The sequence below is a fragment of the Anas acuta genome, chromosome 1 (genome assembly GCF_963932015.1).
Source record: "Anas acuta chromosome 1, bAnaAcu1.1, whole genome shotgun sequence".
NCBI classification, from domain to species: Eukaryota; Metazoa; Chordata; class Aves; order Anseriformes; family Anatidae; genus Anas; species Anas acuta.
In genome coordinates, this window is record NC_088979.1 from 60,382,183 (window position 1) to 60,409,011 (window position 26,829).

Here is a 26,829-nt window from a genome sequence, read left to right on the forward strand (position 1 = left end):
GAGCAGGGTTTCACGCTGCAGCCCGTGGAGGAGACCACGGTGGAGCAGGTGGCCCTGCACCGATGGAGGCTGCCGCCTGTGGAAGACCCCTGCCGGAGCAGATTCCGGGCCGGACCTGTAGCCCGTGGAGAGGAGACCACGCAGGAGCAGGTGATCTGGCAGGAGCTGCTGCCCGTAGGGGAGCCAGGTTGGAGCAGTTTTCTCCTGAGGGATGGACCCCGTGGTACGGACCCATATCTGGAGCAGTTCTGGAAGAGCTGCTGCCTGTGGGAAGCCCACGCCGGATCAGTTCGTCAAGGACTGCATCCCGTGGGTGGGACCCCACAGCACAGGGGACGAGAGTGACCGAGAAGGAGCGGCAGAGAAGAAGTGCTGTAGACTGACCATAACCCCCATTCCCCCGTTCCCCTGCGCCGCTCGGGGGGAGGAGGTGGAAGAGGGTGGATGGGGGGTAGGCGCTTTTGGTTTCTTTCCTTTGTTTCTCACTTCTCTAGCTTGTTAGTAATGAGCAATAAATCTTACTATCTGTCTTCTTATGCTGAGTCTGGTTTGCCCGTTACACTAATTATTGCGTGATTTTCTCGTCCTTATCTCAATCCTTGAGCCCCTTTCACATATTTTCTCCCCATTCCTCTTTGAGGAGGGGGAGTGAGAGAGCGGCTGTGGTGGAGCTCGGCTGCCCACTCGAGCGGAACCACGACAGTCTTTTCACTCCTTTTCACGAAGAATTTAAATGCCAGGCACCATCCTCTCTTACAAAAAGCCGGTGCTACAATTGCATGATTAAATCACGGTTTAGAGAGGAGCACGCTCTTTCTTGAATGAGTAAGGACCAAAACCCTCAAACGCAGCACCTAATCTCACTGAGGAGGTTGAGGGTTTCAAGAACACTTGCCAGGCTCAGAAACAGACATTTCACACACTTCACCTTTCTCAAGATTTTTGTTTGTTCTCTTTGTAAGAGGAAATGACATTTTTTCCTTTTATTTATTTATTTATTTATTACCATGGAAAGATTTCCAGATTATTGAATTTTAAAATTATAAATTGGTTTATTACCTCCACATCTGGGTAAAAGCAGTCAGTTCACAGGTTTGTTTGTTTCGTTTAACATTTAAATAAAAATCAGGTAAATGCTTCAAGCTTCCATCCAAGTGCAAATCAAAACAGTACATAGAGTAATTACGGAAATGTTGTTCTTGACATAGGAAAGTTTGTTTGGTGTGAGAGGATTATTATGCCTAATTGCACAGACTCCATGCCAGCAACCATGAATTCCAGGAGTCACAATGTGCAATGCCCCATGGTATCCTTCCTCTGGACGCAAGAGATGAAATTTTCGCGCAGTCCTTAGTGTTCTTAAATCTCAAAATGCTGCAGAGCACAACTTGGGTAACGTGTACAGGTTGCTTCCCCCGTCTCTGAACCACAGGAAGCTACTCACCGTTGCAAGGGAGGAAGACAGCATCTCTAATGAAATACCAGGAGGAATTCAGGGAGTCATCATGTGAATTACTTAAAGAGCAACTTCAGCAACACTCCTCCACACAGACATGCATTTTTTTTTCAGATGAAAGATCATTCCTGCATGTAAGTACTCAGGAATTCACTTTTATATTCATCCTAAATGTAAAGATAAATAGAGATATCGTGATCTTTTTATTATTATTATTATTATTATTATTATTTATTTATTTTTAAGACAAGGACATTGAAGGACCTTTATATTTCTGTCGTTTATGCTCATTATAAATGGAAATGGTTTGATGCTGATTTCTTACATAATTATATTTTGTTTTTCACTACAGTGCTGGTATTTGGTCTCTCAATAAACCTTAACTTTCAGTTAAACCTAATAAGGAATGTGGAAAAATGAAGGACAGTTTGTCAACAAGCCAAAAAATATAATTAAATCCTTTACTTGTTAGGCACTAGACCTCTGTTAAGCATGGCCCAGATGAGTCACACGTATCAGGAAGAGAATAGTTGCGTGGAGGCAGAATTGACAAAGCCTTATGATGAATAAGGTCACTCTTCCCAGGCTCATAAAAGATGGCAACTTTACAACTGTAGCATAACAAATCTGTTTTTATTTATTACCCACAAAATCACATAGTTTCCTAAGTAGTGAACTTTTTTTTAAAAAAGGCTTCTTTATGCATGAGTAAATATTTTTCTAATGAAATCTTGATATGTCTTGCAACCCAACCCTAGTTTGTTTAATAGTGAGATAGCTTTTCTCCAGGGAAAGCAGTAAGAAATGGGGGATGGGAAAGGGAGAAATTGGCTCTGGCTACAACGAGCAGCTGCTCTTGCTACTTGCCTGCAATGGAGTAATACATCAGTAATTATTTGAAAGTCAGACAGATTCCCTGCTTTCCTTGCCAGACAAAACTCTGAGAACTGAAGACTGGAAAGGAGGATAAAGGACTTTCAGTTTACTGTTTTTCCACTCATGGCTTTTTTTTCCATGTTAGCAGCTACTGCTGCTATTAATTTTCTGGTCTTTGTGCCCTGAGAGGCCTCACATACTATGCAAACTTAGTTTTAGCACTTGAGCACTAATGCTTTTATGTTTATTAAATTAACTTTTACAAAACGTTCCAGCTGTTTCTACCATTAACTTCCATCTGAAAGAATAATGTTTATTTCCTATTCTATTTTAGGAATGATCCCAACAAAACAGTTGGTCTTCATGGAAGAAAGGTGAAAACAGCAAAAAAATCCACATAAGAAAACATTTCAAGTGGTACACCACTCAGCTGTGGTTTTCCGTGCAAGCAGAAACAGGAAGTAAAGCTAATCTTTGAACTAGTCCCTGAAGATGATGAATCAGACTCTATTTACACTAGGAAAATGATGGAAAGCTTCTCACCGTTGCTAAAACAAATTCATGGCATCTGAAGAAATGTTACATTTTCATCACAGTTCACAGAGATCCAAAATAGAATGAATAATGAGTAATGTCTGAATTAGTTTGTCCTTTTGCAAAATCCCCCTCTTAGATTCCCGTTAAGAAATCTAAGGAAGAAAACACAATTAGCTAGTGTAACGCCCCACTGACCCAAAACTGGACTTGGGCAGCAAGGAATTCATTACCCAACAACCTCCTGCAAAGACAGGCTATTTTAAGGGGTTTGGGACCAGATAAAACATGAGGAACTCCTTGTGCAACTAGGACGATCAAAGCAAATTATATTTGTGGAGGATCTGCTTGTCAGAAAATATGTGCCTAATGTAGCCTAAGAAGCCTGTGGACTTCCAGGATAGATTAGGTCTGTACAGGCATGGCAGGGGACCTGTGTAAACCGATCATTTTTTGCTGCAGCAGCAGCTAAACACGGAAGAATACTCTTGGGCATCTCAAATGGAAACAGACCCATATGCACAAGCATCTAAATAAAGCCCTAAATGTTAGCCACGGCAAGCTTGCCATAGCAAGGAAGGAGGGATTTGAATGGTACTAAGTATTCAATGAAATTCTAAAGCTGGGGGAGAGGGTTGTGTGGTTTTGTTGTGGTGGTGGCTTTTTTGTTTGTTTGTTTGTTTGTTTGTTTTTAAGAAAGATACCTGACATCAGTCTGCATGAGTTGTCATAAAATGCTCCATCTTCAACCTTTCTGCAAAGAAAAATGGGTAAATATAATTTATTTGTATCAAAATGACAAAGAGAGGACACTGAGTACATTACACAGTTGTGTAAAACAGCAAATAATTTTTCACACAACACTTTAAAATAATTTATTTAGTATCTGAATGTATACTTACTAGACTCTATTGAAAATTCAAGAAGTCCTCATTTACAGACTATTTTCTTTCTTAACCTTTAGCCAAAAGAGAACAGAAAAGCAAGCTTAGCTAAAATAAAACCAATCTCTTCCTCTACCCTGCTTTGCCTATAAGCTCTTCCGTGTCTTTTTCAGTTTCTTTCTTAAGGGAAATTTAGTTCTGTTTCATTCCTCAGCAAAACATAAGACCCACCACCTTGGACTGACAGAAACTGAAATAAAGCTTCTCACTTCCCTTAAAAGACCAGGAATAGAATTGAGGACAAAATTAATGCAAATAGGCCTGCAAATAAGGTGTGTCTTTTTTTTTTTTTTTTTTTTTTTTTTCTGAAATACACAAAAATATGGGTGACTAAACATAGTGGATGAACACTTCCAAGTCATAACAATTAGGAACATATTTTGTTGTGTATATAATACAGTAAGCATACTAGCTATTGTATTCCGTTAAAGAATTCTAGTTTATAAAACACACTAAATGCTAAAATCTGTCCTCAGACAAACCAGAAAATGCAATGAACCTGACACATTTTTATATATTAATGCTTCCTTTTTTTTTGAAAAGGAGTGTAAATTACAGTTTAACCCACGACCGTCGATTTCCTGACTCACTCTACATGCACACAGATGGTAACAGCAGCTATATATGCCAGGGAGACCACACCCATCATCTGGAAAGAAGTTGGAACTACATACAGATTTATATTCTCTTTACCTGAACTTTTGCACGGAAAGATTGTCAAAAATATGTTTAAGACTTGTACTGTTCAGTACAGAGGGCAACTACGGTAATGAGAGAGAAAAGAATGAATTAGAATGTAATTGTAATGAAGAGTAAAAAAAAAAAAAAAAATTAAAACCAGAATTCCCATGTCCCATTTCACAACATATGACAGCAGTTAAAGAAAACATTTTTAATTACAATTTAATGAAATTTCATTTAAAATTAATTATCCTACGAAGCCCATTGCCAAAATATATTACAGAAGTCAATAGTAAAGCAGAATATTAAACATGACCTATTTTTATATTTTAATGGATAATTAATCACAATAAAAAACAGACAGCTATGAGTCTCCAAGTTATATGCAAACTACAAACTGATTAAGGAACCAGTATCATATGGTGATTACTACGGTTGTCTATTTTGGAATATCATGTGTAGATGACTAGCAAGGAGATAAAAAAGGTTGACCTCATAACAAGGAATCTACTCATGAAACTTGAGATCAGAGAATCCCAGAACTGCTGAGGCTGTCGGGGCCCTCTGGAGGCCCCAGCCCTGCTCCAGCAGGGCCACCCAGCGCAGGCTGCCCAGGCCCATCTCCAGGCGGCTTTGGAAGGCCTCCAAGGAGGAGACCCCACAGCCTCTCTGGGCAGCCTGTGCCAGGGCTCCTGGGTGCCTTTTTGTGTCCATTGCCCCTTGTTCTGGCACTGGGCAGCTCTGACAAGAGCCTGGCTCTGTCCTCTCAGCACCCTCCCCTCTGACATGGATGAGATCCCCCTGCGCCTCCCTTTCTCCAGGCTGGGCAGTCCCAGCTCTCAGCCCCTCCTCGCAGGAGAGGTGCTCCAGGCCCTCCATCATCTTGGTGGCCTCCCTTGGACTCTGTTCAGCATGTCTATGTCACTCTTGTACTGGAGGACCCAGAAGTGGACACAGTGCTCCAGAAGTGGCCTCACCAATGCTAAGTGGAGGGGAAGGATCACCTCTCTTGACCTGCTGGCAACATTTTGACTAATGTGACCAAGAATACAGTTAGCCTTCTTAGCAGCAAGGGCACATAGCTGGCTCACGTTCAACTTCTTGTCCACCAGGACCTCTAGCTTCTTTTCTGCAGAGCTGCTTTCCAGCTGGGTGGCCCTTCTCCTTGTTAACCTCATGTCAGCCTGTCGGGGTCCCTCTGGACAGCCACAAGGCCCTCTGGTGAGCAAAGATGCCAGAGCTCAGTTCCACAGGCAGGATTTCTGCATGTCGCTGTTAAAGCCACTTCCCCTCGCAGTGTTACACTTCCCCATTTGTAAGAGATATAACAGCACACGACTATCTTGCAGGCAGTGCTGGAAAGTAAATACGTTAATGACGGTGTCTATAAGGAAATTAGACAGACCGCTGTCTTTATTTGGTATGGCAGTTTCCACATGCCGGTAAGAAACAAAAACCACATGCAAATCTTGAATATGAATCTTCAGTAACGCAATATTTAATTTTTGCTCATCTTCCCCATAACCCAAGTTTTAAATATTCATCAGTTTTTATGACAGTTACAAACAATACACGAGTGACTATAAATGTCAGTGCTTGTACACAGCGCAGTGAAAAACAGCTTGCCTGTTTTCGAACTAAGAAACTGTTTTCTTTAATACCAGCCATTCTGGTAACGACCATTTTTATAACGTAAGCTGTTGGTTTTTTGCTTCCTTCTTTCAACTGTGCTATCCTATGGAACCTTGGTTATTTAGTCCCAAAACAAGTCAAATGGTTAGCATCTGCCTATAGAAGTTTGATATGGGAAATAAAAATCCACATAACCCACATAATCGACATAACCCAGAGAAGTGTCTATAGGATGGTAAACTCTTAGAGCTTCAGCTGAACATTTTTGAAAGGCAAAGGATCAGGCACTGAACTGAAAATTGCTGTAGCTGGAAGTACTCCCTCCCCTGGACAAAGCACTGAGCTTTTTGTGCTTCAGTGTAACCAGCTACAAAAGGGCTCATTTGTAATTCACCCTCCTCTACACATTATTCTGAGATTTATAACTTGACAGCCTTGTAGAAACGTAGTATTTTATTTTGGTGGGGTACACACAGAATAGCTAAAAGGTGTTTGATGATCAATTTCACTTGATATTAAAGAAAACCCTTTAAAATTGTATAGGCCTCCTGGTACTTTTAACAAAAATTGATTTGCAGCTCGTTTGCCCCAGGACATGATTCCTGGCTTACACCGTTTAATAGTGCGTTCTGAAAAAGAAATATCCCTCGATTTTGGGGGGATAAATGAATCTACTTGGATTTACACAAACAAATTACCATCAATTTGAGTTTACTACTGCCCGAAAAGTGTCTTGCAAATACTTTTGACAGAAAATAATTGGGAGCAACAAACAAAAGTTTCCTAAGGCTTCTGTGGCGTCAGTTACTCAAGGACTGGTTTCAAGTTGCAAGTAAAAATTTGGCACCATCCCTCGACTCGGCCCCTAACGAAATTATCCTTTGTTTTGCAAGCCATTATGTAGCACAGATCCACAGCAATCTCCGAGCGCTGGAGAGCACTGAAATCAGCCGGAACGCGCTTTCTGCTGGGGATGTGATGTGAAACCACCACCATACCTATAAATCCTGTAAATAGGTTATATACACCAAACCTATATACCCCGTATGTACGTACCCATGGCAGGGGGGTGGGACTAGCTGGTTCTTAAGGTCCCTTCCAACTCGAGGTGTTTTGTGGTCCTATATATTTGGGACTAGGTGATCTTTAAGGCCCCTTCCAACCCAAACCATTCTGTATATATTCTATATATTCTTATATATTGTGCTGGCAGCCCAGCGCCCACACCAGCAGCCCCGCTAGGGGTCGATGAGGCACGATTTTGCCGTGCTGGATGGGGGGGGGGGGGGCGCATTTTGGGGGGCAATTTTGAAGGGGAACGGAAACCGGGGGCAAAAAGGAGGGGTGAAGGGCTGAGGGGAGAAGGAGGGGACTGCCGCCCGCCTGGCTCCTGCCCGTCCCCGCCCTCCAGGGGCGGTGCTGGCCGCGGGTGCCCGCCCCGCCGCCTTTGTGCTCGGTGCCTGCCGGCCGCCGGCGCCGCTCCCCGCCCGCTCCTTCCTCCTCTCTCTCCCCCTCCATCCCGCTCCCCCCCTCCCCTCGCCCCCCGGCGCCGCTTCCCCCTGCCCTGCCTCGCCCGGCTTCTCCTCGCCCTGCCCGCCATGTCGCTGGGCGCCGGCCCCGAGGCGGGTTTCTCCAGCGAGGAGCTGCTGACCCTGCGCTTCCCCCTGCACCGCGCCTGCCGCGATGGGGACCTGCCCGCCCTGTGCGCCCTGCTCCAGAGCTCGCCCCGCTCCGACCTGGCCGCCGAGGACTCCTTCTACGGATGGACGCCCATCCACTGGGCCGCGCACTTCGGCAAGGTGGGGCCCGGCGGGGGGGAAGGAAGGGCCGGGAGGGATGGAGGAGGAGGAGGAGGAGGAGGAGGAGGAGGAGGAGAGGGATGGCGGCAGCCCGGCTGGCGCGCAGCGCATCGCGGCGCCATCTTAGCCCCTTGCGCGCCCGGCCGGGAGGCGCCGCCGCCGCCCCGCTCCCCTCACAGGGGCGGCCGCCGCCTGCCCTGGGGCATCGCCCTGCAGCCCCCCGAGAGCCCTGCGTGAGCCCCACAAGCCTCCGAGCAGGGGCTGCGGGCTGCTGGAGGAGGCTGCTGGTGCCTTTACGAAAATAAACGGGTTTATAAATAGCCCTCGTGGGATTGACGCGCTCAAATAGCTGCGAATTGCCGTCTGCAGGAAGGGGCACACGCGAGGAGCCGGCTACCAAATGTTTCCTAACCACCTTTCTTTGAATTATCTCTGCCTTCAAATCTGAGCGGTGTCTTAATTTCTTCGCTTTACATATGCTTTGTCTATTTATAACGCTGTGAGCGTGCCAGCCCGTGCAGGATTCAGGCCTGGAGGGTGTTTTTTTTCTTCCTCAGCGATGTCTCATTTCTGATTTTTGACGGCCTTTTGTTCTCGTTCTCCCTCCCGGTCACAATATATTGCTATTTATGTATTGATTGTCTGCCAGGGAAGGAAAATGAGGGTTACTTAGGCGGACATAATGCAAGTACATTAAGAGATGCATTTTGTACCCTGAGTGATTTGATCTGCGGTACCCAGCGAACATTTTAGGAGCACGGCCGAGCAATCCTCCGGTCTTAAACACCACCACAGCAACAAAAAACACCCTGCTCTCTACCAGAAGCTAATCTTCTGTGTTCAGAAATGGGGTACCATAAATTTTGTCCTGAATTAAGCTGATACGAAACGAGCAGATATTGAATTGGCATCAAAGCTTTCAGTCTGTCGTGCATTTATGGTTCCGGTTTCCTTTAACCATTATCATAGGATTATTTTTTTTTTTTGTATGCACGTGGGAGTCTTGCTTTTGTCCTTGAAGCGTGTGCCTTGTTTTGTTTTGTTTTCCTCAAGTATTTTTAGCTTTCTGCCAGCCGTGCTAGGATACGTGAGCGCTTGTGCACGTTCTCTTCGCGTCGAAGAGACTCTTGCAGAAAAAGCCGCTGAAGGGAGCGAGTCGGTTTGCAACCTACTGTGTTTGTTCTTAGGTATCCTCGTCAAATTTGATTTGTGGTGTTTTTTTGTTGCTGTTGCATGTGAAATGGGCGGGAGCATTTTTCAAGTGAAATGAAACTTGTAAAGACGACGCCGGCTACAAACGTTTCGATATCACTTTGCATATACATATTTTTAAAAAGCTTTGTGGCTGAGCAGCCTCAACGTACAAAAGTCATCTGCACGTTTTACAGTCTTGTTAGGTAATGTTTTCCTTTGAGGCAGGGACTGTGCAACAGAATCCCAGAGCGGCCGAGGTGGGAACGCACCTCTGGAGGCCGCCTGCTCCAAGCCCTGCCCCAGCAGGGCCACCCAGCGCGGGCTGCCCAGGCTGTCCAGGTGGCTTTGGAAGGTCTCTGAGGAGGAGACCCCACACTGTTCCAGTTCTCAGTCACCCTCCCAGTGAAAAATGTGTTTGCCGATGTTTGGGTGGCACCGCCAGTGTTTCGACACACTTGAGAAGTTCCAGGATTGTAATTGGATCTCGGACTTGACTTACTTTGTGTTCGTTTGGCGTAGTCATAAATCAACCTTTCACAAGCTAAGGGGTGATTGCCAAAAGTGAAACAATAGCTGCTTTTAGTGGACATCCATATGCATGTCTTTATGTTCCTATTCATGTTTATTTTTTTTTTCAAATTAAGCTTGATCATAATTGCAAACAGAAAGTTTTCCTGCCTCTTAAAATATCAGAGTCTTAAAACTTTAACTCCTAATGAACGTTTCAAAAATTACTGAACAAGATTCTTTTGCTGCAGTGGTGGTTCTTTGTCGTGCTAGATTTTTTGGGGTTTGAACTTGGTTTTCTTTGCCTGCAAGAAATTAAATGGCACCAGAACTTCATTGTTGCTCTGGTATAGGACACTTCAGCAGCATGGTCCATCAGACATGAATGTTTCGAACTGCATCTCTGCAAGAGACTGAAATGACAAAATTGATTTAGCTATTTTTGTCAAGAAGCACTTGTGGAACAACTTGCCATAAGCAGGTCTAAAACAATTCCTACGCATAGACGTGCATGCACACAGAGCATCAGCCTAGGGTTGGTGACCTTTAGCAATCTGTGGATGTTTCTTCACTTCTTTCACAAGCTGTATGTAGAGGAAAGCCCCCCTTACATCAAAGGACAACGCAAAATCACTTATAAACAAAGCTGTAGAACTGCCTTCCTGCACACGGTTGCAGATGTGCAGATAGGGAAGTAGCAACAAGAGTTCCATTGGAGATGAATATGCAAAAGATAATACAGCTTTTTATTGGGAAAATACTGATCTAATACTAGTCAACAAAAACATGGTATCTTAAGACTAAAAAAAGACAGTATTTTTCAATAATTATATAGCTTACTATGAAACAGACCTGTAGACCTTACAAGGAATAATTAAATTACCATTGGTGTCCATTAAAAATGGTAGGTAAGAATTCCTGGTTGCAATGTCTGACGTTATGTTGACAGTGTGGACCTCTGTCCATCCCCTCCTTCTGGAAGATAGTACAGATCACAGATGGTAGCACGTCCAAATGTACTTGCCGAGTTGAGTATCTGTGGTGGAGTTTCCATTTTCAGGGTATTCCCTCACTGCAGAGAAGTGCTTATATCCTGAGAAGTAAATTAATTCCCATTAGAGCTGCTGTGTTCAAATTAGAGTTAATTATATAGCGCCCTAAATTACCCTGATGTTATGCAGATTTTTGAGAAGATGGGTCAGAATGTAAAATGGTTAAAAAGCTGTCAGGGAGGTAGAAAATACAGGGCTTGTGTTTAAAGGAAAAAAAAAAGTCACTGCTGATTCACTTTGTTTTATGCTTATTTTCATTTCATTTTTCTCATTAACTGCTCGCACGTGTAATTTTTGCTTCCTTTGATTATATCTCCTGGCTCGTGCTCTTCTCCTACTCTTATTTTTGCCGTTTGACTGTTTACATTAAAGGAAACAAAACAGTAGTAAGTACATTCTGTTTCTTGTGGAACAAAAGTAGCGCAGATAAAGCACACGTTTCTTCCTTGGTACTGTGCCAGCATTGTGGCCTATATGGAGGCCCGTCCGTTGTCTCCGCTAAATCAGCTTAACCTCCAATTTAGGTAAAACAATACAGTGGAAAATATCTTCTGAAACGTTATTCAATGAGAACGGGCTTGCGTGTCCTAATCTGAAGCATAAGTATTCTGGCGGGGCATTGTCCTTAGGTATGTTGCCTTTTTCTGTCCACGGAATAATTTGCCTCATTTTTCAGTAGCGTAGAAAGAAGCAGGTGCTTCTGACAGCCACCGTGCAGAAGAATCCTGCTTCGGCTTTTAATGGGAGGAAACCTTACCTTCATTGTTAAAACCCCGTAGGAGGTGGAGAGGGGGAGAGGCAAGGGAAAAAAAGAAATTAAACGTGAAGTTAAAAATTTAAACACAAAGTCCACGGTGACGCATAGCCGTTTCATAAAGCAGCTTCAAACAGTGCAAGATGAGACGGGGGCACCAGTTCCAATATTTTTCCCCTTATAATTGGCAAGCCGTGATGTCCGTGTAATTAGGGAAGCTGATGCAACCCAGTTTCTGTAGAGGAAATATTCTTCCCTCAAGCTGCAGCGCTTTCCTGAAAGCGTTTGCAAATTAATTATATTGAAAGATTAGTTATTTAGAAAACTGTCTGAATTTTACTTCTACTTGCAGTTATAGTAGAGAAACACTTTGGTATAGAAGGTGCTTTTTTATCACATCACTTATTAATGATTACAATTATTAGTAATTATGAAGGGTTAACAGCAATATTAGGGTGCTGACTTGTAGACATGAAGCCTTACGGGTATCAAATACAAAGTTTATTTGGGCAATTTAGCATTGTAATTACAAATTATCTTACACCATTTTTACTGTATTCTTTTATGTATGTATATATATACATTTTTTTTCTCTTTTTTTCAGCAAACTTTCTTGTTTGCTTTTGAAAAAATACTATTTTCTTTGGTAATGTTGAGATTTATGGAGCCAGAGCTGTTAGCATTGTGAAATCTCAGTTCCCCTCCCCCTTGGACACTTAATTGATGGTATGTTAATGGTACTTTTACATCGGGTCCGTTACTGTCCAAAAAAAAGTGGTTTTGTATATGCTACAGGATAGAGTTCGTATCTGTGTGTTTGAACTATACAGGGAAAAAAAAATACAGCTGAAGTGCACAATGTAGCTGAAAAACTAACAGAAAATACTGCTGTGGTTGGTCCTGGGCATGTAACTCATCAGCATCAGGAAGTTACAGGTTAAAAAAAAAAAAAAGGACATTGTACAGAGGCAGAGAAGAACGCTGAAATGGTGATGTTCGTGCCTCTACCCATAATCAAGCTGCCAGCTTGCTTTTTGATGCTTTGTCATCACTTCTTTATGAGCAGATTATTCCCTAGCAGTCCTATAGCTAACAAACCTTTCCTTTAATTAACCATGCGAGGCTGACCAGGAGATTTTCATTTCACGAAAGCAGTGCCTGGAGTCAGTGTGGAGCTTCTTTGTTTTACTGCCGCATGTGTGTGCGGGAGGGGGGCCGGGGGGTGTTTGTTTTTTGCCCACAATAAATGGAAGCCTAGACTAAACTGTTTGTTTTTTAGCATAGTGCGTTCCTTTTCCTGTCAACAAAAGGGCAATGGTGCTGTGTGACAGGAAGGGAGCTTTGTGTTTTTGGCTATTTTTGAAAGTTGAGCTCATCACGGCTGCGGTTCACTCAGCTTCTACAAATGTTATGGTGCAAACACTTAAATATAGTAGCTGGGTATCGGATACTTCTGGTTAGCAGGATAGGAAAATAAATCGGAATATAGTGTGACAAAATACTCTTTTTCCTTTTAAAATAGGAAACAGCTTTGCTGGTTTGGGTACTGCCACAAAAATGCACACTGTTTTTAACAATCCTTCAGCTATAATAGCAGGAAAACAGTCAACATAACATATTTCATGTATAGATTTAGCATAGTAGTAATGATATTGGTTATTAATAATCAGGTTCTGTCACTTTCAGAAGATACTAAAGAAATTTTAAAATCTTTCTTGCGTATTCTGGTTTTCTTCCCTCTGAACTCTCCTGAAAATAGGTCTGCGTATCTCCTAACAACACTTTTGTTTTGGCAAACATTAGCTAATAATGTCTGTTTAGTATCATGTTTGCAGCTTTGCCAGATCAGAAACTTTCTGCCTAACAAAAGTGAGCCAAGTAGCTCTTCTGGTTGACGTTGAGGTATTATTTGTACTCTCTTCCCCATCCCAAAAATAAATGTCACAATCCCAAAAATAAATGTCAGAATTCAGTGCAGGGAATGAGAATTCAGTATTTTTCAGGTACAATCTGTGGCTGGGGGTAGCAGGAATAAGGAGGAAGGAGAAAATCCGGTGTTTATATTCTCTCTTGTTTTGTGTCCACTTAGTTTTCGCTAGTAAGCTTAGCTTTTGGGGGTTTTATTTATGTAGTATGTGCTAACTGTGTCATAGCATACCTGTGTAACGTTTTTTGGGTTTTATTCCCTCATGTCTTTAAAGCTGGAGTGCCTAATACAGTTAGTAAGAGCCGGAGCTTCTGTAAATGCCAGTACAACACGTTTTGCTCAAACACCAGCCCACATTGCTGCTTTTGGAGGACATCCACAGTGCCTGAATTGGTTGATTCAAGTGGGGGCCAACATAAACAAACAGGTATGGTTTAATGTGTATTTCATGTCTGCATATAATTTTGGAAGAAGTGTCTTGGTCCCGTTTTACAGTGTGTATGATCCTTACGTTCACATACAGGTAAAACACTTCTAACATCCCCTGAAGTCAAATAACTTAATTGTTGGGTACAGGGATTTGTGATTATTGCAGAGGTAGGACTAATAATTACTTTAGGCCACTAAAGGTTTGGAAAACGTTTGGTTTAGGAGCTGACATCTTTCTCCCTGAACAAAATGGTACCACGCTGCTCTGATGCTGGCAGCATTACCAAATGCTCTGGTATTTTAATGCACCTTTAGGGGAAGGCAAAAGAGAGTAGTGAGAAACATCTTACTTAATATGTAAGAATTGAAAAACGAGACAGTGAATTTGTCACTGCCTACAGAACCATGAGACCTTTGTGGTCCTTGGTTTAGTCATGCGTCTAACTAGTAAAATCTAGTAAGACGTGATTTATTTTAAGATGCATTTGGTTGCATACTTTTTTCTTAGATTATTTCCAAAGCTTTTCTAGTAATTTCCTGCAAGTAGATCAGAAACATGTACTTGACTAACAAAGAGAGAATGGGGGGTGTTTGTTTTTTTTTTTAATTGATAATTTCCCCTTACTGTTACCATGGGTATAGATATCAATTTATTTTGTAGTATAGAGTATATTAATACAGTAAAAAAGCACGTAAAGGACTGTTACACTCTGGTATGGTAACAGAATCAAGTGCTTAAAAACATGCATTTGGAGAAACTGTTTCCAATACTGAACAGATCTATTAGGTGTGCTGTGCATACATGATGTATTCCCTTACAGCAGGACTTCAAAATATGATTTATGATGTCCTCTAAGAGTAATTATTACTAGAGCATAATATGCATTTACTAGAGCTGTAGTACAGCACAGCATCTGTAAAATCTGTTTTGCTAAACTTATATCATACTTTTCCTAAAATATTTAATAGCCAGAGTGTTTTAAATGCAGTAGAGTTAAGCTAAGACTGCTGAAGAACTTGAACTTTTGCCTTTCTAGAGTTGTTTTTATATATTTTTTTTAAGTTATGCAAAAAATAAGAAATGGGGAAGTTTGTGTTGAGTTTTCAGACAAGAAGGCTGGTGCATTGAGAACAGCTGTGAGACACCAGGAGAATTGTAGAAACAATGAAGGTGGCTGGATGCAGAGGCTATAGATCGCATCTTCTCCTTGATACCTGACAAAAGTAACTTACACACTAAGTTATTGCTGCCTAGTGGTAGAATCATCAGAAGAGAAAATACAAGAACTAGAAATGCATCTGGAGCCCAGGTAAGAACGTAAAGAAACTGTGATTAGAGAGGAAACATGGCATGCACAGAATAAAGATGTACAGATATCTGCTAAATGAGAAGAGAAGAATGAATGAAAATGAATGAATGAGAAGAATGAAAGTTTCCTGCTAAGAGGATAAAGAGAAGAACTGACCAGTGAGGTTGAAATGGAGTTGAAGAACAAGCTTACTCTCCTGGAACATCTAGTGGGTGAGGTTGTAACACAGAAGAAGGTGGTAGCTAGCCCCCAGCAGAAGAGGAGAGGAGTGCAGAGAGAACTCTCCATGGGCTGAGGGCAACGTGCAGATGACTGTAAGGGAAAGCAGAAGGCAGCATGACACGCAGTTAAAAGTAGACTGGTAACCCATTCCGTCCTAGAGGGGGCTAGTTGTAGTGACTAGCCAGTGACTCAGGAGTCTTTATAAATCTGTGGCCTGTCATGAGAGCAAATCTAAATAATAGGAAGACTTCAGAAGGCAGATTTAGATACTGACAGGCAAAGGGTGCCAGCATAGACAGTACTGAGAGCTGATGCTGTGGAACCCTTGTATGGTGTTAATAACAGTAGTACCAAACCACACTTGTGTAAAAAAAAAAAAAAAAAAAAAAAAAAAAAAAATTTTTTGACCCCACAAAATACTAAGTGAGCATACAAGAAGGGGTATTTTAGATCTGGTTTGATAAAAGAAGAAATCTCTGGTTAATTCAGAATGACAGTGGAAGCAAGAATAGCTCTTTGTTAAGGTGCAGCTGGTCAGTCACACTGGTTTCACGTGCACGAGCACTGAAAGCTAGGCAGCGTACCTTTGTGACACCTACAGCAAAGCAACCCACAGATAGCTTGGAATGTTTCACGCACGAGTATGTAAAGCACAGTGCATGCTTTGCTCTCCCCAGTTCCTTCCAGATGTTTATTGAATTGCAGTCAAAATCTACTATTCTTGTTTGATTTGCACTGCTTTATAAGTGATTCTAGTTTCTTATTTAATTTCCAAGCTCTTCCAGGTGATTATCTAGGGCTTCCACCCACACTTTGGAGCTTTTGGAGCACTATTTCCTGATGTGTATTTTGTTTATTCCTTCCAGCTCGCTGACTGATGCTGTACTTCAGACAGACATAGTCACTGGCTAATGCTTGTGTGAGGACAAGTGTTCCATGGACACTGGATACAAAACACATGCTGAGAAAGATCTGGGAATACTTGATATTTAAACTAGTAAAACTTTCCTTCCAAACTGACTCCTGGTCACTGGCTACAGACTAACCAATCACCTCTGGAAAAAGAAAAGGATAGCTTCTGAAAAGGAATCTCCTCGAGTCTCTCAATCCTAATGTAAACCTCTGGTACTCAGTAGACCTTGCATACGTGCTTTCTCATATCTGCCCTGAGGTATTGTAGCCCCTGCTGCCTGCCCTGAAGTTTAGGAAAACATTAAAATGATTATCTCAGTGCTGGTGACAGTTGCCTGGGACCTTTCTCGGGCAGCAGCAATGAACGACAAATGCTGAAAGCTGCTTGTCCCAACTGTACCTTGCTCTCCAAAATAAATTCTGTGAGTATATCCCGTGATGTCCAGCCTTCTTGTATAACTGTATGTGCTGGCTAGAATCATGTCTTTTTTTTTCTCCTGATTGGCAGGCAGTACTTACCCCTAGTCCCTCCCCCCACAAGGGTCACCGTAAACATTCAGAGAAAGCCGAAGTGCCAAGCAATATTCCTGCCTGTTTCTACCTGCCACTGGGTGCAAGAGAAAGTCTTATTTCTTTTTATATTCAGTGAGCAGTGCCAGCTAATAGTTTTTAATATTGTGAGACAAGACCTGCATTTAGCTTCCTGCCTGCTTTAGTTCACTCTGACAGTGCAAAGCAATTACACTGCTACTTCCATGAAGTTTTATCCTTGTCACAATGCAGACTGATTCTGTGCTGCTTTGCATATTAGCTTCAGATAATCATGACTTCTTCCTGATAAAAAGCCTGTTGCTTCATTTAAATATATTTTCCATCTGACCTCAGCATATCAAATATTTCTACTGTATGTTGCCTTCGTTGATTGGCCAAGAAACAAACAAACAAACAAAAAAATCATGTTGCCTGCCTTGAAGGGGAATGATAAGAAATATTGCATCCTTACAGGTGATGTTAACTTACTTTTCATCCCACCAGTTACCCTGATTTGGTAGTGATTGCAGCCAGATTTAGGAGGGGTTAGACTACCCAAACTCTCAAGAACTGTAAACACAGTAATACCCTTGGTGGGGAGGAAAAAAGACTCATTCCTTTTGTGTGATAGGTTGTCTAAAATGTAAAACTACATGCATTTTGGACTAAAGCCAGATAAATAGAAACATTCCGTCATTTCTCATCTGAGCTGAAAATCCAGAAGGAGAAACCATCATGAATTCAAAGCAAATTTTTAGTGAAGAAAGAGGAAAAATGTTCCATCTCCTCCAGCTTCTACTTTCTAGCTTCAGAAAGGACAGAGCCCTAGGTCTAAGAAGTCTGAACACTTTCTGGAAGTGTGATCAGTTGCTAGACTTTGACATTCAATCAGCTGAGTAAGGAATGGAGTTGGCTTTTATTTCTTGTCAGGTAAAATAATGCTGTGTTTGGACATTGATACTAGAAGTATTGTACAAGTGTATACATAGGTAAAAGCCTTCAGTGTAAATGGTCATGGGAACATTTTAAGAATAAAAACTTTCGGGTAAGTAACTTTTAGATGAAAGAGGAATAAAAGTACCAGTGAGTGAGATTAATTGAATCGTATCCAGGCACTGGGAGAAGAAAATAGGAAGTTTGCTCAAAGTTGAATTGGAAGATCTTAAAGACAACAGAAATGTAGATCTCAAAATTGAGGAAAAATTCTTTAGACTGAACTGGGTAAATACAAATCTCTAAAAGGGGAATTGGAATAAGCAAAGAGTTTGAGAGAGATTTAATTTGTAGAGGAAATATCTGAGGCTAAGCAGCATAGTGATGAAATACAAGCTGAGATTTACTGAAGAGAATTTAAGCCAAAGATATGAAAGACCCAGGCATGTAAATAAAAAGAGTAAGGAAGGAAGAGCAAGATACCTATTCAGTAAAATGAAATAGTCAAATGTAATCTAGCCATGACCCCAAGCTAAAGAAAATTAACCAACAACAACAAGAAACCTGCTTTTGTCTTCAGAAAAGGGAAAAAAGGCATATGGAAGAGATGAGAATGAAAAGATACATGAAAATGTGGTAATGTACAAATTGAGCCAAGCGACCTAGGCACTGTTCTTAGAAAAAACTTAAATTGTTTTTTCTTTTTAGTGCCATCCATCCCAATTGCTAAATCTAAACAGAACTGTGCTCAGTCTCAGAGCACTTTATTTACCTCTACGGGTGACTTTGGATGTGTTGAAAAATGAATAAATTTCCAAGCCATTTTTAGTGGAACTAATATATATTTCCATTCAATCTAGATCATAACCTAAAGAGAATTTCTTTGTTTGCAGAACTAGGAACCTATTTCAGATAAAAGGGAGAGCAAATAGTTTTGGTCCTGTAGTAGAACTTCAAAAGATGGCAATGCGTGTTAGTGAAGATGGAAAATGAAGTGCTGTAATTGAAAGGAGTGCTCTAAGAATCTAAATTCATATATTCTGATCTGAAAGTATTTTCTAAAATCTTTAGTTTAGAAAAGAGGCGCATGCTTTTCTGGGCCAGTGACTGAGAGAAGCCCTTCTGAAGACATACATTCTCTTTCTGAGATACTAACCCTTTTCTGGTTATTGGTGACACGTCTATTAACTGCTACAAGCTCAGCTTATTTTTATAACGCCGTGGTGAGGAGCTCTTTTGCAAAGGTCCTTTCTTATCTTTCTAACATTTCCCTCAGCAGTACTTTGTAATTTGGCTATCTAGATCTTAAATGGGCAGCACGCTAGATTTGTGGGTCTAGTAAAGGCTTTTGTCATCTGTGTCATGTGCATTGGCAAGATGAGCTAACTTGTCCTAGACTGAGCTGTATTTTGATGATTATCTTTCCAGTTAGGGGTAGGGTTGTAAATACTAACGCTGAACGAAATTGAGAGGCCAATCACTTCTCTTCTACACGTTCATCTCTCTAACAGAAGAGGGGGAATGGAAATAATAACAAAATGATGAATCGAAGACAGCTGCTATGATGAGAAATGTATTACACTATTAGGAAAATCCTGGATTAATTAGTGCCGGATGAGTTTCCGTGTAGACAGTTAATAAAATTGTGTCGTCCATTCAACGTGTCTGTCTTCCTGTAATTTCTAGAAAAGTTATAAATAGGAGGAATTATATAAAGTTCATTGGAAAGCAGTCTTCTATCCATCAGCTCCAGACAGCCATTTTGGAAGGAGTGTATGGCTCTTTCGTAATCGCTAAGGACCCCAAGGAGTTTTCTGCTTTTTTCTGTCTCCAAACTCTGTCAGCGTCAGCAATTTGCCTTAGTTTTATAAGGTAAAATTTGTCTGGTAGCATTGCTGTTCCCTGCTGGGGATGCTAGGTGTATCACTGTTTGGCTACGTATGTCTTAAGCAATGGGAAACTTGCTTACCCTTAGTGAATTTGTAGCGTTATAAAAATACTTTACCGTAAAATAAAATTGGCAAATAGCAAATTGAGAGTGTATGAAACATAATCCAAAATTAATCTTCGAGTTACCTTTACAGGGTCTAGAAAATGGGATTGAATTTCTCAGAAGCCTGGCAGACAATTTAGAGCACATTACCTTCAGTCAGGATGGTGGTAGGATCATATTGTGAATGTGTTCGTGTTTCAGATAGAGCTGAAGCGTAGCCAGAGCTGCAGAGCTAAGCGTTGAACAACACCATTGTGTGTAAAGGCTGTCAAGTCGGTAAAGGTGTTACGTTACTTTAATAGCTAGTGTGATGTTTTAATAAAAGAAACAAGAGGGAAGCAAGAATGAGGTACATACACTTAGATGATATTTAATGTCAGTGGAACAGGCAGTGAAGTCTATTCAAAATTTAGGAAGGAAGGGAAAAGGATGGGGAGGAAGGAAAAGCTTGCTGTGCACTGGAAGTGTTGAGGATGGAAAAAAACATAACCAAACTAACTGAACATCTACTTGCTACCCCAAGGCCATGTTTCATTATGAATTCTTCTCTGTGATTCCTAATACCTTACTATTAATAATATCAATTAATAATGATTAAAATTAAGCATTAATTTAATTAATAATAGTTGTTTAATCGCAAGTCCTGAATTTCATCTGCATCCTGAGGTCGTGATGCATGGAATTCACCTGCTGCTTACCAATTACATTCATAAAATTGTGTAGATTTTTCCCTGTTACCTAACTAGCTTGTAGAGAGGGGTTGCCTGAAAAACAAAATGCTTTTAATGGTTAACACTAACGGAATTTAAATGAATAAAAGTAGACAGGAAAGTATTTAGGACACAGAAGTCAAATGTGCATGTCTCAGGGCATATCTGGCCTGGCCTGTGAGCACTGGGCATGCTTATGTTACAGTAGAGTTATTCACAGATACATCTCACCTGGAGGGGGTTTATTGTGCAGTGCAGTACTGGGTAAGTGTGACAGCGGGGTTTGAAAGCAATATAGTCCCACAAACTTGGCCGTAGTGCTGAATTTGAGATGGCTTGCTCAGGGCAAGGTGCTGGGGAATGAAGATGCTAGGAAATAAATATTAGAGTAACTTGTTCCAGTAGTACGTATAGATCTCTTTTTTAACAAGTCTTCCTTCATGTGATTTTGCTGATTACCTAGTTATTAGCTAAAGGCATATGCAAGTCAGATGCCCTTATCGTTGTTCCTAAAAGTACATGAAAGCCTACTGCAAAATTTAAAATACTGATAAAGTACCTGATGTATTTGCTAGCTAATGAATGCTGCTTTTTTTAGATATATATATATATATGTATATCTGCTTTCTTAATTAAATTGAGTAGTGTAAAAATAAGATTGTCATCCTTTGAAAGATTATGCTTGACAAAATGTAGTTTGTCTTTACAGGATTATGTTGGTGAAACTCCTATTCATAAAGCAGCACGGTCTGGTAGTGTGGATTCCATAAGTGCCCTTGTGGCTCACGGTGCGCAAATAGAGTAAGTGAGGTTTTTTTTTTTTTTGTCGTTGTTGATTGTTGTGTGTTTAGCTGACTAACTTAGACCAGTAAACATAGATACTAATACTAGAAAGAAAAATCAAAACAGCAGACACATGATTAAAAGACAGCTAGACATGTTCAACTGTAATAAGGCCCAAGATGTTTTGCATGTCTAGAAAAGTTTATTTAACTGAAGTTGTACCAGTGTGCTACATTAGTATTGCATTTATATGTGATATATTAAAAAAGGGATCTCGCTTCTGTGAGATGGCCCCAAATTATACACTTTATCTAGTATGTAGTTACTTTTACAAGTAATTTACACCTTACACTGGTGAATAAATACAGAAAACAATGCAAAAGCAACATTATGTGCAAAATAGCATCTCTCTCACACACTCTTTGCAGTTAGTTTAATGCTGTTTGTTAGTGTATTGTGTATATTTGCCCTCTTAACTTTTTTCTTTAAAGGTTTATGTACTGCAAACACATTCAGAAAATCTCACAAACTTTTGCAACTTACAGCATGGACAAAATGGATGCAGTTTTCACCTAGAAATGTTGAGTATAAGCTCTATGGCTTATAATAATGTAAATACTTTAGAACTTTGTTTTAATTAGAACTAGCCTTTTTTATCTTAAATGGTAACTAGTTACTGTATTTTAACCTGCAATGTGATGAAACTATTGAGTTGTAAGTCAAATAAGAATCGTGTAGTTAATTTCCTGTTTTACCCTTTGGTTTCCATCTTACTGGTTTTGTAATGCTGCCCTGATTAATCTACCATAAAATTTAACTTTTTCAATGGTATCATAGAGTAGTCAGGAAATACAGAACCTTTAGAGTTAATAGTAATGAACAAATTGCTTTAGATGAGAGATTACTTCATAGAAAACTTATAGTGAGGTAACTCATGCAGCTGGCAAGGTCAGTTATTGACAAGTTCATGAAATCAGTTGTAAATTCATAAATTCCCATTTTGCACTCACTTCCAGATGTGTTAAGATAAACTTGGATTTAAATTTACTGTGGAATTGAGCAAACCTTAATTATCGTCATCAATTAGTATGTAATCTTGTGATTTTTCAGAAAGCTTCCAATCAAAAGAGAAGTTGCAGAAGTGCATAAACAGCATGAAATGAGTGACTTGAGTCTGATGTAAATGAAGAGAAAGTGTTACATCCATAGAGATTCAAAATTAGGAGCGGAATGGCTGAGGTTGGAGATGTGGCTGCAACTTTAATTTACATACTGGAAATCTGGCTTTTTTAATGTCGTATTTGCAAGCTCTAGTCAAAAAACTTGGTATGTGTTTCCGGCCTTTTGACTTTTTTTTGAAACAGTTTTAGGAACAGGAAATCACTTGAATTTGCAATTTTTTAACTTTGAATTGCATCTGTGTTAGAGTAGCATAGACTGGTCTCAGTTTCTATAGGTTCTAACCCATAAATGGAGCAGCGTAAATGTTCCTCATTTGGAGGAATTGGATAAAAGTCTGCCCCTGCCATCTGAGAGAGAGTTAATTGACTGATTAGGGTAGAGGATTTATTCTGTAGAACGTAGTGCGCAGGCTCAGGATGTTAAATTAGGCCAAATCCATAGGTATAGTTCTGACAATGATTAACTTTGGCTCATCTGGGCTTGAAAACTGGACCCATATCTCTAATGGTTATGCTGATTTCCTGATTTTTGCAGCAGCTTGAAAATGTAGGTGCTCTGAAAGTTTTGTTTTGTGGCTTCAATTAGAAGAAAAGAAGAAAAGGAGAGGGCCATTTCCATATATTATAGTTCTAATTAAGATATTTTAACTGAAATGATCATTGACTGTATAGGACAAAGGCAAGAGTTTTACTAAATAGAGAACTAAGCACTAACTTAAGACTAAAGTGCTGTTCTCTGTTGATGGTGAGCATGCCCTTTTTGTGGAGGTTAGATTTTCTAATGCAATTTTGTCTTTATTTCTTCATACAGTTATGATATCAAAATCTAGTTACATGAAGATGCAATGTCCCTTTTGACTGCAAATGGTCAAATATGCCACTTATCTCTGATATTTATAGTACACATCAAGTATTGCACCATCCCTTATGTAGTTCTATGCAGAAAGTAGAATAGGGATGCCAAGATTTCATTATTACACTAATAATAATCAATAGTGTAATATTGCAAGAAAACTATTTTCTATTTATGAGTGATTATTCAAATACTGCTGTTAAAATAAAGTAAGTTGGACTAGTGTAATATTCAATATCAATGTCTGCCCTGTTCCTACCTACTTCACTTGTTCGGTTATGTTGGAAGCCAAAGAATATTGACAGTGGTCCAGTAAGGATAAAAGTAATCGCCTGATTTGAATTGTTCTAGTTCACTTTATTTCAGGTTTGTTAGTGTATTGCTTTTGCAGAGAAATACAGTATGTTGCAGTCTCTAAATTTCATGAAGTTGTTGCATTGTTTTTCTAATTGATGAGAGAGAATTTGGGACTCTATTCCTGTGTAAATTTTTTAGTAATATTAAAAAATAATAATTGTACCCTAGTGAAAATATTTTGATTTTTTTTGTGGTATTTACCTTCTCATTTTAGCTGAAGCATATTCTGTGCACAGTATGTCCTACAGCCATAAAAATGGTTGCTCCACTAACTATGGTATTCATGGACCCTTGAAGAGGGGGAAGCAGGTGGTCACAATGTCCTCATATGAGTGAAAAGGTTTGCTGTGTAACTGACTTTTTAATGTGGATAGTACCTTTTAAAGTATCCATAATAACTGCTGGATTTTCACTGAAACGGCATAATTAATGCAATTTATGTATGGTTAATTGTGTATTATTTATAATGGTGACGAACAAGTGTCCACAGCTCTTTACAGGGAAAAGCCTTCTTGGTGCCATGTTTTGTTTTGCTCTTTTACACTATTTTTGAAATGCTGGATATCATACAGTTTCAAAGATTGTATCACAGCATGTATATAAATATAAAATTCACCTATAAACATGGGATACTATTGAATCAAAAAAACAGTAAGCAGATGCAGCTGTTAATTATACTAATTTGAACTTAATTCTGTCGTTCCTTGTCTGTTTTGATGCAGTTCACTTGTGCATCATCATGTTCACCTCTTTCTGAATAAAAAATCTTCTGCAACTGTCACTCGAACAGTTGCTTGTTTCTTAGTGACTTGATTTAGAGCTAGGAGAGAAGTTTCAAATGCAATATTCTCTTGGGATTGAGATGCACCCTAAGGGTCAGGATGTGGCTCGCTATGCATCCATCCAATTGAACACGAGTACTGGCTCACTTCTGAGTTTCATTTGGTCAAAATGCTTGAATATTGGGATAGGAAATCTTCTTATCTCCTTACCAGAAATCTTACAGTTTTTGGAGAAATCACTTTGTATACTGTGATGAGATGCTGCAAGACCCTGAAGAGTTACTTTTCCATTCTGGTTTCTCATGCTCTGCTTGTCAGGTCTGGGGAAAGTAACTGACGTGCTGGAATAAATAATACCCATGCATCTGTTTCTGCCAGATGACAGATATACCATGATGTTATAATTCTAGCTGAGGCAGATATTTTGGCCACTTCCTTATTAAAGCTGTCTTGCATTTGTTTAAATACGTAATTTCGCTTCTCCTATAGTGCCTGAAGCATCCTATCTCCAGTATGCAGTTTTGCAGCAAGAATTTTACTACCATTCTTTGACAGTGGCTTAATTTTAATTCTTTGCAAATTCATGTGTCATGAGCTACATTGTGATGCTTGTAAAAAAGCATCCTTAACTTCATTTTACTTCTTCACAACGGCTCTTCATCCATCACAGCAGAAATCTAATAGATTCTTCTTAGTTCCTTTCGATTAGCCAATTGTGAAATCCTTGTCGTACTTTTCTCTTTGAAGTGCCATCTTTCACATTTGAATTATGACCACTCCTGTAACATCTCAGCTTTCGTTCTTCTCATTTGCACTTTTGAAACTTTACTTTCTGAAACTCAGTCCTCTTTAGTGAACAGACAGAAGAATTTTGTGTAGATTTCATGAGCATAAACAGCAGAAATCAGCTATTCCTTTGCTACTTCTACCAGTTCCCCTTTTAGGGAAACTTACGTGGCTTGTTCCCTGAAACTGTCTCAGGGTTTTGACATCTCCTCTGTTAGCTGAGTTGTACTTACTACTTGGAAGTAGGTAATGTTTCATCTTTCTGGTTTTCTTCCTACTTTCCTAAAAACTTAGCAGAGACTTGCAATTCTTTTTAGCGTGTGCTTGTTTTTGTTAGCTAGCTAACTTAGCTACCCAATTATGAATACAGAACTGCAGCCTGTGTGGTGTTCGAATACTTCTGAGTATGGCTGCAATGCCATTACATCTCTTAATTTCCAAAGCTGTGCTGCTATACTGATTCAGTGTAGAAAAAGTAACATCCTATTATCTTATAGTCCATAACCCCATCTTGAGAATAATGCTTCTGATTCTCACTATTTTTTTGTTTAGGAATAGCAGTTAGGTACTGTTTCAACAGAATTGTTCTTATCTGTTAATTAGTATATTAATACTTACATGATCTGTTTGGTACTTTTCAAACTGCTTCACTGCTTCATACAGTACTCTTTTTGCAAACCTGATTGCCAGCTCCCCATTCAGCAGTCAAACTTTTGGATTAACTACTGCTGCATTACTAGGCAGTATAGTATAGCTAAGAAAAATGTGGCTGTTCTGTTTTCATTATATATCAGAAACATTTTTAGGGCCTTCACCACAGTATTCACGTAGTTACTGTTCTGCAGTATGGAGGCTACAGGCTTGGGGTCTCTTTCTTCCTTTCCCTTCCTGTATAAATTCATACAGGGAGGCAGAGTCCGTGTTTTATACATTTCAGTGGTGAAACTAATTCTTCTGCACAATAATTACAAATAAAGCTTGTTAATTTCTTCCACGTTTGGTTTCATACTTGATTGTTGTTGTAGAAGAACTTAATATGATTTGTGACCATGAAATAAGGTAGTGGTTTGGGTTAGTTTCGAGAAGGGATTTGGGAATACTGAATCAGCTCATATGTGTACAGATAGCTAATAAATCAGAAAGTGGGAGAGGCTCAGTTTTAGAGTAAATCAGGATGGAAAAGTGTAGTTTTCACAGTTAAAGCTGTTTTGAGTAATTACAGGAAGCTGTGGCAAACTCAGTAGTTGCTGTTCAGTTTGAGAGTGGATTATTCTTGGTGGAGGTGGAATAACAATAGTAGTTGTTGACATAAGTTCAGAAATAGAAAAAAATGTGAGAGGTGGTACTTCTTATGAGTAAAGTTAAATTCTTCATTAAAGCCATGATATTTTGTGACCTTTCTGGAACATAAAGAGGACACAGGATATGGTCCAGCTTGATAGAGGAGCTTAGTCATTAGTGACAAGCCTTTGTGATTTATAACACTGGTTTCTTGGCTTTTCTTCGGTCCAAAAAGAGACGGATAAGGAAAAATGAGGTGTTACCAAGACTTTGAAGTCTTGATAACTCAGATTTCTGACAGGAATGTTAGGGTTTTTTCAGGGGCGAGTGATCTAACATTGTACATGTTAGGTACAATGGAAGAAGCGAGGGTGCAGTGTATTCCCAAATACAATAGTCTGCGTAGTTCT

General features: G+C 40.1%; 1 protein-coding gene and 1 long non-coding RNA gene across 4 annotated transcripts in view; one reads left to right on the top strand and one right to left on the bottom strand.

Annotated features, from left to right (window-relative positions):
* Positions 1 to 757: 757 nt before the first annotated feature.
* On the bottom strand, positions 758 to 7,476 carry LOC137854689 (uncharacterized). Of its 2 annotated transcripts, XR_011095337.1 has the most exons (4): positions 4,504 to 7,476; positions 3,769 to 3,824; positions 3,571 to 3,620; positions 758 to 1,623 (listed from the first exon to the last, which is right to left on the bottom strand). It is a non-coding gene; the product is annotated as an uncharacterized lncRNA (long non-coding RNA). The 2 variants fall into 2 exon arrangements; XR_011095335.1 differs by having other exon boundaries at positions 3,769 to 7,476.
* A 98-nt stretch (positions 7,477 to 7,574) lies between these two features.
* ANKRD10 (ankyrin repeat domain 10) overlaps positions 7,575 to 26,829 on the top strand; it is a 36,649-nt gene continuing 17,394 nt past the window's right edge. For both annotated transcript variants that reach the window (XM_068678447.1, XM_068678458.1), the window contains exons 1-3: positions 7,575 to 7,922; positions 13,631 to 13,783; positions 21,106 to 21,197. In XM_068678447.1, the coding sequence (XP_068534548.1) occupies positions 7,722 to 7,922; positions 13,631 to 13,783; positions 21,106 to 21,197 (446 nt within the window). In that variant the 5' untranslated portion in view covers positions 7,575 to 7,721. The remainder of the gene's footprint in view (positions 7,923 to 13,630; positions 13,784 to 21,105; positions 21,198 to 26,829) is intronic.